We start from the raw sequence: 12,918 nt of genomic DNA, 5'->3' as shown, positions 1-12,918 counted from the left end.
CAAGCCTCAGTGTTGCCCACTGCTGGATGATGAGGGCTGAAGGCTAGCAGTGAGGGACGCTTAAATGAAGCACACTTTAAATGTGCTGCAAGTCCCCACTCACACCCCAGACTTTGAGGACTGAGTCCAGGCCAGTCCCTCTGCTCTGGGACAGCACATGGAAAGAAGGGAAGCCCCCCGAGGTCTTACAGTCTAGGGGATTTTGCTCCCCGGATGTCTGCAAATGATTAAACTGGACTGACTATTACACATCATCGAGAAATTGTTCCTGTTACCAGTAACTTCACTGTGAGCTGTCTAGCCAGGGAGAGGTCTACAGATACATTTACTTTATCCTCAATTGGGCAGTGCCTTGACAAGTGTGTGGTCGAGTCCCCAGTAACTGAGGGGGTAGTGAGGTCATTGGTGTGTTCAGGCCCCTCTCCTCTCCTGGAGGGACCTGCATGGCTGTCAAACCCCAGTGCTCCAGGGTCACTTGGTTCACTCTTCCCACTCAAGAGTTTTTCACTCCAAGCCTGGCACTGGCTCATTCCCACCAAAAGACCAAAAGAGTGTGGCCTTCTGACATGAGACTAATTCCCATTATTCTGCCCTTCTGGGAGTGAAGAAGGTGAATACAAAAGATGCAAGTCCCGGGCTTCACTGTGCCTGCAGTCAGCTTCCAAAGAAGCCGAGCTGCTCAAAAGTCCTTGTGGGTGTGGTTCAGTGGGGTTGTTCTCTAAAGAGTATGGCCTCCTGGGGCAAGGTGCAGTGGCTCACGCCTATAATCCCAGCACTTTGAGAGGCTGAGGCAGGCAGATCACCCAAGGTCAGGAGTTCAAGACCAGCCTGACCAACATGGAGAAACCCCATCTCTACTAAAAATACAAAATTAGCCGGGCGTGGAGGCGCATGCCTGTAATCCCAGCTACTCAGGAGGCTGAGGGCAGGAGAATCGCTTGAACCCGGGAGGCAGGGGTTACAGCGAGCTGAGATCACACCATGGCACTCCAGCCTGGGCCACAAGAGCGAAACTCCATCTCAAAAAAAAAAAAGGGTGGCCTTCTGGCATGAGAATGATAACCAAAGTACATGGAAGTCTTGCTAGTTTTAGTGGAAGTGTGAAGGCCACTGAGTCTCTGATATTCCTACATCAGCATGACTTTTGTGCCCTGAGATGCCTAACAGTTTCATGGGCATACAATTTATTTATGGTCAGCTTTCCTGGGCAGTGGTGAGGCCTGAATAAAAGGTTGCTTCTGAGGGACCCTGATAAAGTTAAACGAGGAAAGTGAGGATTTCTCTCTTCCATCTGTGCTTAGGCTTCCTCCCCAAGTTTTAGGACACCGTGATGATTACAGTAATGGGAATGGTACTGGGGCCGGGTGCAGTGGCTCATGTTTATAATCCCAGCACTTTGGGAGGCCAAGGCGGGTAGATCACCTGGGGCCAGGAGTTCAAGACCAACCTGGCCAACATGGCAAACCCTGTCTCTACTTAAAAATACAAAAAATTAGCTGGGTGAGGTGGCGGGCGCCTGTAGTCCCAGCTACTCAGGAGGCTGAGGCAGGAGAATGGTGTGAACCTGGGAGGCGGAGCTTGCAGTGAGCCGAGATCGTGCCACTGCACTCCTGCCTGGGCGACAGAGCGAGACTCGGTCTCAAAAAAAAAAAAAAAAAAAAAAAAGATACTGGGGGCAAGTTTGGCAACTCCAGTTTCTCAGTGGCATCCCTGAGGGGCAAGGGGCTTGCCTTGTTCCCCAGGTTGAGAACCAGTGGAGCAAAAACCCTACCCTTATTCTGCCATGGACCCAGTCCTTCCTGGGGTCCACTCTGCCTATCTCCTCATCACTTGCTATTGGACACCTGGGAATGCCTCAGCTGTCCTGAGGCATTCAGTCTTCACTGCAGAGATTCCTGCAGCAGCCATGAAGGGCTGCCCAGCCTTTAGAAACTCTCTCCTTCCCAGAAAGAAGTTCCTGACATCTCGCCTTGTTCACAAGCCAAAGGCTATGAAAGCACAGGTGCTTTCTCAAGTTTGACCTGAATTCAACAACCACAGGGTGACGCAGGCTAGGGAGCAAAAACAGGGACATCCCCCACACCCAGGGCTTTTCTTTTTAATGAAGCCTGACATTCTATTCTGGGAGTCACGCTCATTTGTGTGAGGGGAAGGTTGTCCTGGGAAGCCGGGGAAGGCTGGTATGAATAAATCATAAAGCGCTTTACAAATCAGCATCGGCTCTGAAGATGAGGGCCTGAAAAGATGTTAGGGCCCAGTTCTTGCCGCCCCTGAGAATTAATTTATTTGCAGTCAAGGCTGTTTTAGAAGCTCTGCAAAGGGGAGTCCACATGCTTGACTGTGGGGAAAAGGCATAGATTATCTATCCCGGACTGAACTGGGTCAGCACAGAGGTGTACATGGGTTAGGGCTGGGGCCATTTATTTACTAATTCTCAATATCGCCCAGGAAGAGGAAGTGAAAGCTCTTGAATTTAGGGCCTAAGTACCAGTCCCCAATGGGTACAATTTGGATTGTATTCCACCTGCTACTCCAGGGTGGGCAGCTCCTTACTTTCACTTGGTGCCATGGATTCTGTTCTTCGGACCTAGAAGGCTGCTCCCAGCAAACTCCCACCTAGTGGGGAGCTGCAAGGAGAAGCAGGCCCGTATGGTGTAGTGATCACGGATCTTCCAACAACAGCCTGCATTCGACTGCCACCTCCTCCACTTACTAGCTCCTGACTGCGGCAAGTGACTTAACCTCAGTTTTCTCATCTGTAAAATGAGCACAACAGTTTTCCCTCTGCAGGATTGCAGTGTGGGTTAAACAAGACGATTCAGACAAGCCGCCTGGAACTCAGGGAGACTGCTGCATGGAGGGATGTAGGAGGAGGGATAGGCATCACAACTTGTCACCTTGCATCCTCGTCACAGTGTAATTTCCTGGTGTCCCACACTGGGTTCTGTAAATCTTAAAGGACAGGAGACAAGGTAGACCATGAGGCCAGGGTCAGACGTGGCACAGCCAAAGTCACAGTTCTGTCTGCTCTGCTGCCACATACATGCCGCTTTTTTCTCCCTTTTAGTTTTCAATATAGCAGCTTAACACAGTGAGAAACCATGAATACCACCTCAGGCAGAAACCTACGACAGTCACAAGATTAGGCCTCTCTAGGGGCTACACCTCTGCTCGGATGAGGGTGGGTGCGTGTGTGAGTGCGTGCACACAGATTCACACACACACAGTGCTACTGCTAGGGACCCAGTTTCTCTTAGTTCCCATCCCCCACTCCCTCTGACCCTTTCCAGAATCTTCCCAGCCTGTCAGTGCCAGTTTCTGCAAGTCTTGAGAACAGCTCCAGCTATACCCCGTGCTGTCTCCCTGGACACTGTGTGGGTAGTGGAGTCACCATAGCAACGTGGCCCCTGTGGACATGGAGCTGTCTGCAAGGACAGTGCTAGACGTGGACCAGGGCCCCAGTGCCAGGGGGAAGGGATGGACCCCCGCAGCTGAGCTGACCTGGCTCTGGGATCCCAGCCCCTGTCCGCCCAGACAAGGAGCCCGGCAGGTGGGGATGAGAAAAAGCACTTGCCTTCCTTGTGGATCTGAGGCAGAAACCCCAGCTTGAGCGTGGGAGGAGTAAGAAGGGACTTTGCAGACAGGATGAGGAGGCTCCAGGTGGACCTTAGATCCCAGTGTGGGCCTCACGCGGCTTCCTGGGCTCTCAGAAGCGTTCCTGGGCGTGGGGTAGTAACAGCTTCCTGTTAACTCCCGAGTCTGTGCCCTCAGCCTCTGCGATTCACCAAGGCCAGCTTTCAGCCAGGGGCAGCCTTTCCTTCACGACCACCTGACAAGGCCAAGTTCACTGTCCCCACCTGATGGAGCAGAAAACTGAAGCCCTGCTAGGCAGCAGGGAAGAAGTTTAAAACTAGCTCTGTGGGACCACAAAGATAACTGAGATGTTTCATTAGAAAACAAGACTATTCCGATTTTTTATTAGCTGGCTTATACCAGAAAAAAAAAAAAAAAAAAGGTCAACTAAGTTCTTAGGGCTCTGGTAACCACGTATCCCAGCCAATATTACCAAAATTTTTGTCTCAGATTTTTTTAAATTAAGATATAATTCACATACCATAAATTTTGCCCTTTTAATGTATACAATTCAGTGGCTTTTGTTTACCCTATTTAACAACTCTGAACCTTAGTTTCCTCTTCTGTAAAATGGGGATGATAATAATAGGGTTGTGAGGATTAAATGAGATCATGTATGTAAAGCATCTAGTGCCTGTCACAGTAAGGCTTCATACATCTTAGCTGTTATCATTATGTATGAACGAATGATGGGACTATGTCTGGATAATTGTGTTCACTTCTGGATACCATTAAGAGAGACACTGATAAAGCAGAGTAAACTTGGGATGAAGAGGCTGGGAGGCCAGGTGCGGTGGCTCGTGCCTGTAATCCCAGCACTTTGGGAGGCTGAGGCGGGTGGATCACCTAAGGTCAGGAGTTCGAGGCCAGCCTGGCCAACATAGTAAAATCCCATCTCTACTAAAAATACAAAGATTAGCCAGGCGTGGTGGCAGACGCCTATAGTCCCAGCTACTCGGGAGGCCGAGGCAGGAGAATCACTTGAACCTGGAAAGCAAAGGTTGCAGTGAGCCAAGATCGTGCCACTGTACTCTAGCCTAGGTGACAGAGGGAGACCCTGTCTCAAAAAAAAAATAAAAAAGAAGAGGCTGGGAAAACCGGTTGATGCTGGCCAGCTTGGTGTAGGTACCCATGGCAACTTCTGGCCTTCTGTGGCCTTGCTCTACCAAAACTGGGGCGGGAACAGACTTGGGTCCTTCCTAAGTCAAAGCCAAGCTGGTGGTTGCCTCTGCCACCTTGAGTACTGAAAGGGGCTTTGCTGAAAGGGGCTTTGGGGCAGCCAGCAAAGGAGGTAAGAATGACACAGACGGGATCTCTGAGGATGCTGCGGCCATGTAGTGGTTGGAATCTGGCCTAAGAAGCCAGTTCGGCCCAGGGCTGCCCTGAGGGACACTCAGAAGAGCGTGGCTCAGCTTTAGCTCTCAGCTGCCTCTACTTGCTGACCACCCCAACTCTTATCTATTTTTCTACTAAAAAAAAAGTACGTATATTATAAGCATGGCACTCAGTGAATTTTCACAAACTGAACTGAGCTGTGAATCCAGGATCCATATCAAGAAGCAGGACCTTATCGGCATCCCAGAGGCCCTCCCTGTCTCCTTCCAGTTCCTATCTGCCCCAACCCTCCTCCCCTTGCCAAAGGGTGGCCCCCATCCCAGCTCCTGCACGCACAGACAGTGCTACTCAGTGTGCACTGAGCCACCTGGGGGTCTGAATGGAATGCAGCGGGTCTAGCAGGGGGCCTGTGCGTTCCTGACATACTCTCAGGGGGTGCTGATGCCACATCCCCAGACCGCACTTGGAAGAGCAGGGATAAGATTAGTACCTGATGCTTTATTTTTGTGTTTGTCTCTTGGAGACTGATTGTGTAAGATAAATGGAAGCACCAGAAGCCTGGTCTCCTGGGGCCCAGCTGTGGGAGGGAAGGAGCTCCTGGGCTGGAAGACACGGGAGTGTGGCCCCCGCCCTCGAACCTCGGGAAGCAGGGCAGTTCTGTCGCAGCTGGCAGGGCAAGGTTCGAGTCCCAAAGCACCCCTTCGGCCTCTTCACTTTGCTCAGATGGGTGACAGCTAGGCAGGGGTGGGGCAGGGGAGGCCCAGACACTGGACTGGGGAGTGCGATGCCCTCTTCCTGCCCTCCTAGAGGTACTGGGATTTTCTAACTCTAACTAGAAAGGTAAAGGCTGCCTAGGAACACCCACTTGGCCTCCCAGTAAATTCAAGTCTGGTAGGAATTAATGGAACATTTTTAGTTAAAAGGCCATAAATCTGTGGTTTTGTTGTTGTTGTTGCATGGGGATTTCTTTTTGAGGCAGTTGAGAAGTAAAACAATGTAATAAGTGGATTTGGGGCTGTTTCTGCAGGTGGGCTCTCATGGCTGGCCACGGTAACATGCTTTGTGATTTCAGAAGGCAGCAGGAAGGCTGGGCTAGGAGATACCCACAGGGTTTGGTGGTGGCCTTGCCTGGCAGGTCCAGACCAGCTCGAGGAGAGGGACACAGGGACTGGCTGTCACAGGGCCTGACTGGGCCAACTGGAGTCCTGGATGGGGAACAGATGCCCGCTTGATGACAGTGGCCTCCCCACCCCCAACTCCCTTCCAGAGGAGGGGGCTGAGTGGGGAACCAGGGACTCCCCGGACTCCTGAGCCAATAAGCAGATGATGGCCTCCCTTCCAGACACCCCACATGTGGGCCACTCCAACCCCTGGCTCTGCTCAGCACTCTTGTTGCCACAATTCATTCATTAATATGATAACATTCCCAGGCACCTGCTAGGCACAGAGCATGGTCCTTGAGGAGCTGGCAGTGTAGATTGCAAACCTAAGTAAACAAACAGTTCCCATTTACTATGTTGTGTACACTGGCAGAGACAGGCCTAGGGGAGTGTGTAAGGCCAAGAAGCAAGGGACAAATCAGGGAAGACTTAAAATAAGGGACCCCTCTGAGTGAGCTCCAGTTATTTCTGGAAGTCCTAAACGATACACCATACTTGCCCACAGAATTCTCGGCAGCTGCAATCACATGGTGTGGCCACTCTGTCCTTCCTCTCTGGCCCTGACGCCCACTCGTCCACGTCTTCTGTCCACAGAGCTGTATGAAGGTACACAGCAGCCCCCTCCACACCACACCCCACCCCCTCCTGCCACTACCCATCTGAGAATGCTGCGTTTCCAAAAAGCTCCCCAACGTCCAGTCCTGAGGCACCTTCTGGGGTTGTGGGGGAACAGGAAGAAAGGCCTCTTCCTCATGCTGCATTGTTCTGTGGCCTGAGCCAAGGCTGCTAAGGGCAGTTGCGCACTTTCTGCACTACATAAGGGTGTTGGCATCAGGGGCAGGAGCTGAATTTTGGCCTGTGATTGGATCTTTGAGCCAAGTTCTTGGAGTTTGTTGGCTTCAAGGGCCTTGAGGAGTGGAGTCCTTCAGAAAGGGCCCAGACGGGGTGCCTTTCAGAAATTTCTCCTCCCAGAGGAGAAATGTCTCTCTGATTTGCCCCAAGGCTTCTAAGATGGCCCCTAGGCCCTGACTTGGGTTCCAAAGTAGTCCTGTGGGTCCCGAGTCACCTTTGCCCCCTGTACCGTTCCCCCAGAAAGCCTCTGCTGTACTCTAAACTCCAGAGAAGATTTTCTGTACAGGTCTTACCCAAAAGACCCTGAGCAAGACAGGGTCTTCTGGAGTTGTTTCTAGAGGCTGCTCTTCAGAGTCTTATAACTTTAGGATTTATCTGTCGCCCCTGCCCTAGAAGACAAGACGGGCCCTGGAGACCTCAGGCCTCTCAGCTTCCCCACCTCAAACCTCACAGTGGTCTGGGGCTTGCTTTGGGGCGCTCTGGGAGTTTCTTCCCTCCTTCTCACTATTGATCACCTGGGATGAGCAGTCAGAATGAAATAAAAGGCCCTTGAGAGAACCTTTTGGACAGCAGGAAAGTGACTTGTCCCTGTGTCCAGCCAGCCACCAGGGCTTGCTTCTCCATCTGACTTGTTGGCCTGAAGCCCACATGAATCTGTGGCAACAAGGAGACCCGGAGCGCAGCAGTCCCGTCCGTCATCTATCAGAACAGGCCTGCCAGCAGAGGTTGTGTGTCCATTTTCATGTTGATCCCCAGAAGGGCAATGAAAGCCCTTCACCCTGCCAGGCATGCTTCATGAAATCAATGGAGCAAGCGGCTGAGCAGAATTGTTCTGGGCATAGATTTTTCCTTCCATTTGGAGATTTGCTCTCATTTCTTTTTCCTTTTTCATAGCTGGGACTAAGATGGGCACTGCCTGCCTAAAGTTTGTCTTCCCCCCTGGATGTATTATGTTCAAGGCAGTTTGCAGAGGGGGCTGAGTACCTGATGGCTAAGGGGAGAAAAAGAAAGATGTTAAATCAGAAAAACACACACACATAAGACTTTAGGAGAAAAAGTGAAGTAGCTATTTGGTGTTGATGAATCAGTAGAGACTTGTATTGGTGGTAACATACTGGATAACAGAATCAGTAGAACCCTTCAGATGAAACCTTCTAGTTTATTTGGCATCATAGAGCCACATAGAAGGGAGGTACCTGGGATGTCATTAAATGAAACCTCCCTCAGTGCAGGAAATGCCCCTGCAGCATTCTGATGGAGGGGGAGAAAGGGGGGGTCTTCCAAGCTTTGCTTGAATATGTGGAGTGATGGGGAGCTCACTACCTGTCAGACAGCATGTGGAAGGGGCAGCTGAGGCCATGAACTCAGCCTCTTTTGCTATCAAATGCTCCAGTTCTCTCTGTAGTCTTCCTTTAATTTGCTTGCTCGGGCTCAACTTGCACATCTGTGGTGACAAAGAGTTCATGACCTCCTAAACTGGCCCATCCAGTCTGATTGTCTCCTCTTGGCTCCAGAGATTTAAAGGTGGGCAAAGCAGGCCCTGCCTCCCAGTAGCTTCATCTAGTGGGAGAGGCAGACAGGTAATCAGATAGATGTCATCTCTGTGTGACCAGCAGAGCAGAAACATGCTAGAAGGTAGAAGTCATGAGGAGGAAGTAGTCATGACCTCCCGGCAAGGTCTCAGTGGGCTTCTCAGAGGAAGTGGCTCACAAGTTTGGATTTCAGAGGATGCATGAGAAGTTGTGAAGAACAAGGAGTGGCATTTTGGGTGGAGGAAACAGCGCGTGTCAGACCCGGCAGCATGAGCCAGTGTGATGTGAGGGGAAAGACTGAGCAGGGCAGGATGGCTTGAGAAATATCAGAAGAGGTAAGGCGGAGGGGGCTGCGCCCTGCCTGCTAAGAATTTGGAGTTTAACCTGAGGGCTCTGTGGGGCAGCGATGGGTTTAAATCCCAGAAACTTAAGCTGGAGTAACACTTAATATGGGGACTCACTGTGGAGCCCTGGCAGTAGGTGTCTGGTGACTGTAGGCAGGAACGCTCCCAAAGACAAGGTGGTTGGTCAGTTCTCTACACCAGACAGCAATGGGATGCAGCATTGAGAGTCTCCAAGACAACCCCCAAGTTCAATGATTCACTAGGACTCTCAGGGCTCAGCACACGGTCATACTCACAGCTATGACTTATTACACTGAAAGAATACACAGCAACATCAGCAAAGGAAAAGGCACTTGGGGAGGCGAAGTCCAGGGGAAACCAGATGGCAGCTTCTGATAGCCCTATCACAGCGGAGGAGCACAGGACACGCTTAATCCCCCCAGCAATGAGTAGCGACCACATGTGTGAAATGCTGCCTAGGGAAGCACGTTAGAGATGCCACGCCCAGGGTTTTTAGTTGGGGGATGGATATGTCGACAACGTCTGCCTACTACATAACAAATTCCAGACTCCCAGAAGGAAGGCAGTGTTCAGCATAAACCACGTTGTTTGCACAACCAGTTCAGGCACAGTGAGCTGCTCTTATCATTGAGGGGATGGTGGGAACTGTCCAGAATCCAAGCTCTCAGATACCAGCCAAGGACCAACCTTCAAATCAGACCTTTCTAAAGATAACAGTCTCAGGCCTGCTATGTTAACTCTTTTCTGCCCAGGCATCCTCAGCTATTCTTAGCTTTTAGTTTATGGCAACATATTGCAGTTTCCAGATGCCAGATTAAATTTATATTATTGAATTTTAACTAACTTGACTAATTATATGATTGAGTGAATTTAGCCCTCACAAAATAGACAAGTGGCCTGGAAATGATTGTTTCAAAGAAAACCTAAGTCAAAGCAAATACTAAGAATGCTTGCACACAAGATGCAATAGCTCTTGCCTATACTCCCAAAACTTTGAGAGGCCGAGGCAGGAGGATCACTTGAGTTCAGGAGTTCAAGATCAGCCTGGGCAATATAGCAAGATTTCGTCTCTACTAAAAATCAAAAAAATTAGCTGGGGATGGTGGTGCATGCCTGCAGTCCCAGCTACTCAGGAGACTGAGGTGGGAGGATTGTTTGAGCTCCGGAGATGGAGGCTGAAATGAGCTGTGATTGTACCACTGTACTCCAGCCTGAGTGACAGAGCAAGATCTCATCTCAAAAAAAAAAAAAAAAAGGAATGCTTTGCACATCTGGAGTGACACATCTCCTCAAAATAGATCTTTGTCAGCCACAGGATGAGGTAAAAATGCTGATATTACTTCCTCTTTGTCCTTTTTAAAATGCCCATGGTCTGTATATGGTCATTTGTAAAATCAAACATGTTCAAGAGAACATTATCAAAAATGCTGTAGACCATTGGTCTTAACAGTCGTGTCAATAAATTAGCTTTACAAGTGTGCTGAGGTCCCCAGAGGGTGTTACAGGTTGGTCAGCTACCCCCTCTGGGTGTGTCCTGGTCCTTTGACATCCGGCTCCTAGGTGTAGACGAACCTGATTTGGGTTGAGGAGACTCCATCTGAGGAGGAGGCAGCAGCAGGATTCGGGGAGAGAGGCCTGGACCGGGACAATGCATCGAGTTCCAGGCTCAGCTCTGGAGCCGTGTGGCATGGTTAAGGGAAATATCTTAAATGCGCTGGGCCTCAGTTTCTTCACCTGTTAAGGGATTTCCTCGCTTAACTGACACCTCCAAAAAATCACCTTGGAGTCTGTTATTGTTGTTGTTTCTTTTTATTGTTATATACTTTGCCTCTGTCCTAATAATACTTGTTGAAGATGAACAAATGAACAAACAAACAGATGAATGAGTGAATGAATGAGATGAACTGTCAAGTCCCATGCATCTCTGACAGATGACAAATGTATTATCTGGTCATTGAATATGCTCAGGTCTAAATTCTCTATCATTGGCTCTTTCCCCCTCCCTGTTTTGTATATTTTTCTCACATCCTTTTATGATCATCTGGGTAATAATGTGGCCATTCTACATTCTTTCTAAAGCAGTGTGGTTCATTTTTACCCATCTGATTTCTCCTTGTTTGTGAAATTTAAAAAAAAGAAAAAGAAAATAGAAGGCTAAACGCCCACCTGTACCCTCGCAGCATTCATGCTTCACAGGCCTGTGTTTCTGAACAAGTGCTGTGATACTGTTGTCCTTCCCTTGATTTAGTGGGTCGGCCTTGCAATCTAAAAATAGTTCCTATTTTTACAAATAAAATGGAAATGCAAAATGTTCTGTCTCTGAAAACCTGGAGAGTCAAGTTGCCGGAAAGGGAGAAGCAGAATGAATCCGTAAGGGGAATGGGCTGGGAACATTTCTTGGAAACTTCCTACATGTGCTGGTGGCAGCCAGCCCTGAACTAGAAGGGGCCTGGGGAAGCCAAGCAAAGCTACTGTGCTCAGTTCCTCTGGATGCAGAGGGCCTGAGCTGTCTGCTGCAGCCCGGCTGCCTCTCTTTTTCCCCTACCACATCCACCCTTCTGCCTTGTGTTCAGCCAAGGCAGGTTGGAACCTTTCAAAGGAAACTAAGCTCAACAGAGCTGAGGGAGAGCAAAGACCCAAGCTCAGAGCTGCAACTCATGGGGCATGTGGCTTTTCTGTCCCAGTGAGTGGGAGGCCCCAGAACTCAGTGGTGCACAGCCCAGGGCTGGACCATGATGTGGGGCCCACCTGGAGATGTGCAAGTCTCCTGGGTATTAGAGAGTGTCCAGTCTAAATGGTGAGGGTTGGGGGGTCTGGGAGTGATGCAGTACAGGTGAAGGTAGGCGTCCTGGAGGCCCCTAAGACCTAACAGGTGGTGGCCAGCCTGTTCCAGCCTTCAGGGATCCTAATTGTAGGCTCCTGTCAGGGCCAGCTCTTCCCATTAGCCACCAACCCAGGGCTAGGGGTCAGGGCACACGTTGGTCCTGGGGAATAGGTGAGAGCCAGACAGGGCCTCAGTCCTATCTTAGCACAAGGTCTAAGTGTGGGCTCAGCGGCCAGTCTGGCCCATGCTGACTAACTGACCTTCTGAGGTGACACTGGACAGTAGTAGCCACATGGCCTGTCCTTGTGGGGAGAGGGCTGGGCAGCAGGAAGAAGGAAGGGTGGAGGGGAAGTGAAGGCCAGAGGGCTGGACCATCACCTTTTGGTGGTATCTCAGCAGTCCTGGGGGCCCTCTGTGGCTCTCCCTCTGTCTGGCTCTCTCTAGGCCCATCTAAGGCACGATTTGAATCTTGCACTCCTGTGTGCCTAGTGCCCTGGGTCTGGTAAGTGGCTGATAGAACTAAATGCCTATTGAATGGAAATTTGATTGAAAGATGCCAATGAAACTCAACGATATGCAGAGGGGAGTATTTGTCCCCATCATAAAGAGTCCCCTTGCAGGGTGGTCTCATACCTGATGAAGTCCGTCTACCTAAGGAAGGTCAATGCCTCTGTTTTCTCGTGCTCTAGGTCAGGACCTGGATTCTCACCGTGGGCTACACGACCGCTTTTGGGGCCATGTTTGCAAAGACCTGGAGAGTCCACGCCATCTTCAAAAATGTGAAAATGAAGAAGAAGGTAATCACTCTCCTTCTGTTTCAGGGTATTAGTAGTGTTCACCCAGCATTTATCTAGCAAGTATATACTATATTCCAGGCAGTGAGCTATTTGCTGGGGATCCAAGCTAAACACAATCCCTGCCTCCTGCCACCTTCAGCCTACTGGGGAAATCAGACAGTTAACAAAGCATTTACAATACACAGTTATCAGGGCTGGCTGGGGACATGTTGGGGGTGCTGGGGTACAAAACACTCAAGGGAGGCTTCACAGAGGAAGTGCCATCTATGCTGGGGCCTGGAGGGTGAGTGGGAGTTAGCCAAGCCAAGGACATAGGGATGCTGGGGACCTTGTCAAAGGAACCATCCATGGCAGCCTGGGGATGGGAGGCGGGTGGTCAGGGGCTGAGAGAGGCTTGGTGTGGCTGGGCCATAGGGTTCG

At 50.3% G+C, this 12,918-nt stretch overlaps 1 protein-coding gene across 2 annotated transcripts in view; it reads left to right on the top strand.

Annotated features, from left to right (window-relative positions):
- Positions 1–12,918, top strand: part of GABBR2 (gamma-aminobutyric acid type B receptor subunit 2) — a 413,665-nt gene that overhangs the window by 321,320 nt on the left and 79,427 nt on the right. For both annotated transcript variants that reach the window (XM_024252745.3, XM_054520353.2), the window contains one exon: positions 12,391–12,498. In XM_024252745.3, coding sequence (XP_024108513.1) covers positions 12,391–12,498 — 108 coding nt within the window. The remainder of the gene's footprint in view (positions 1–12,390; positions 12,499–12,918) is intronic.

This window comes from Pongo abelii, chromosome 13, assembly GCF_028885655.2.
Source record: "Pongo abelii isolate AG06213 chromosome 13, NHGRI_mPonAbe1-v2.0_pri, whole genome shotgun sequence".
Classification (NCBI taxonomy): domain Eukaryota; kingdom Metazoa; phylum Chordata; class Mammalia; order Primates; family Hominidae; genus Pongo; species Pongo abelii.
Note: the sequence above shows the minus strand (reverse complement) of the source record. Positions and strands in the feature narration are given on the sequence as shown.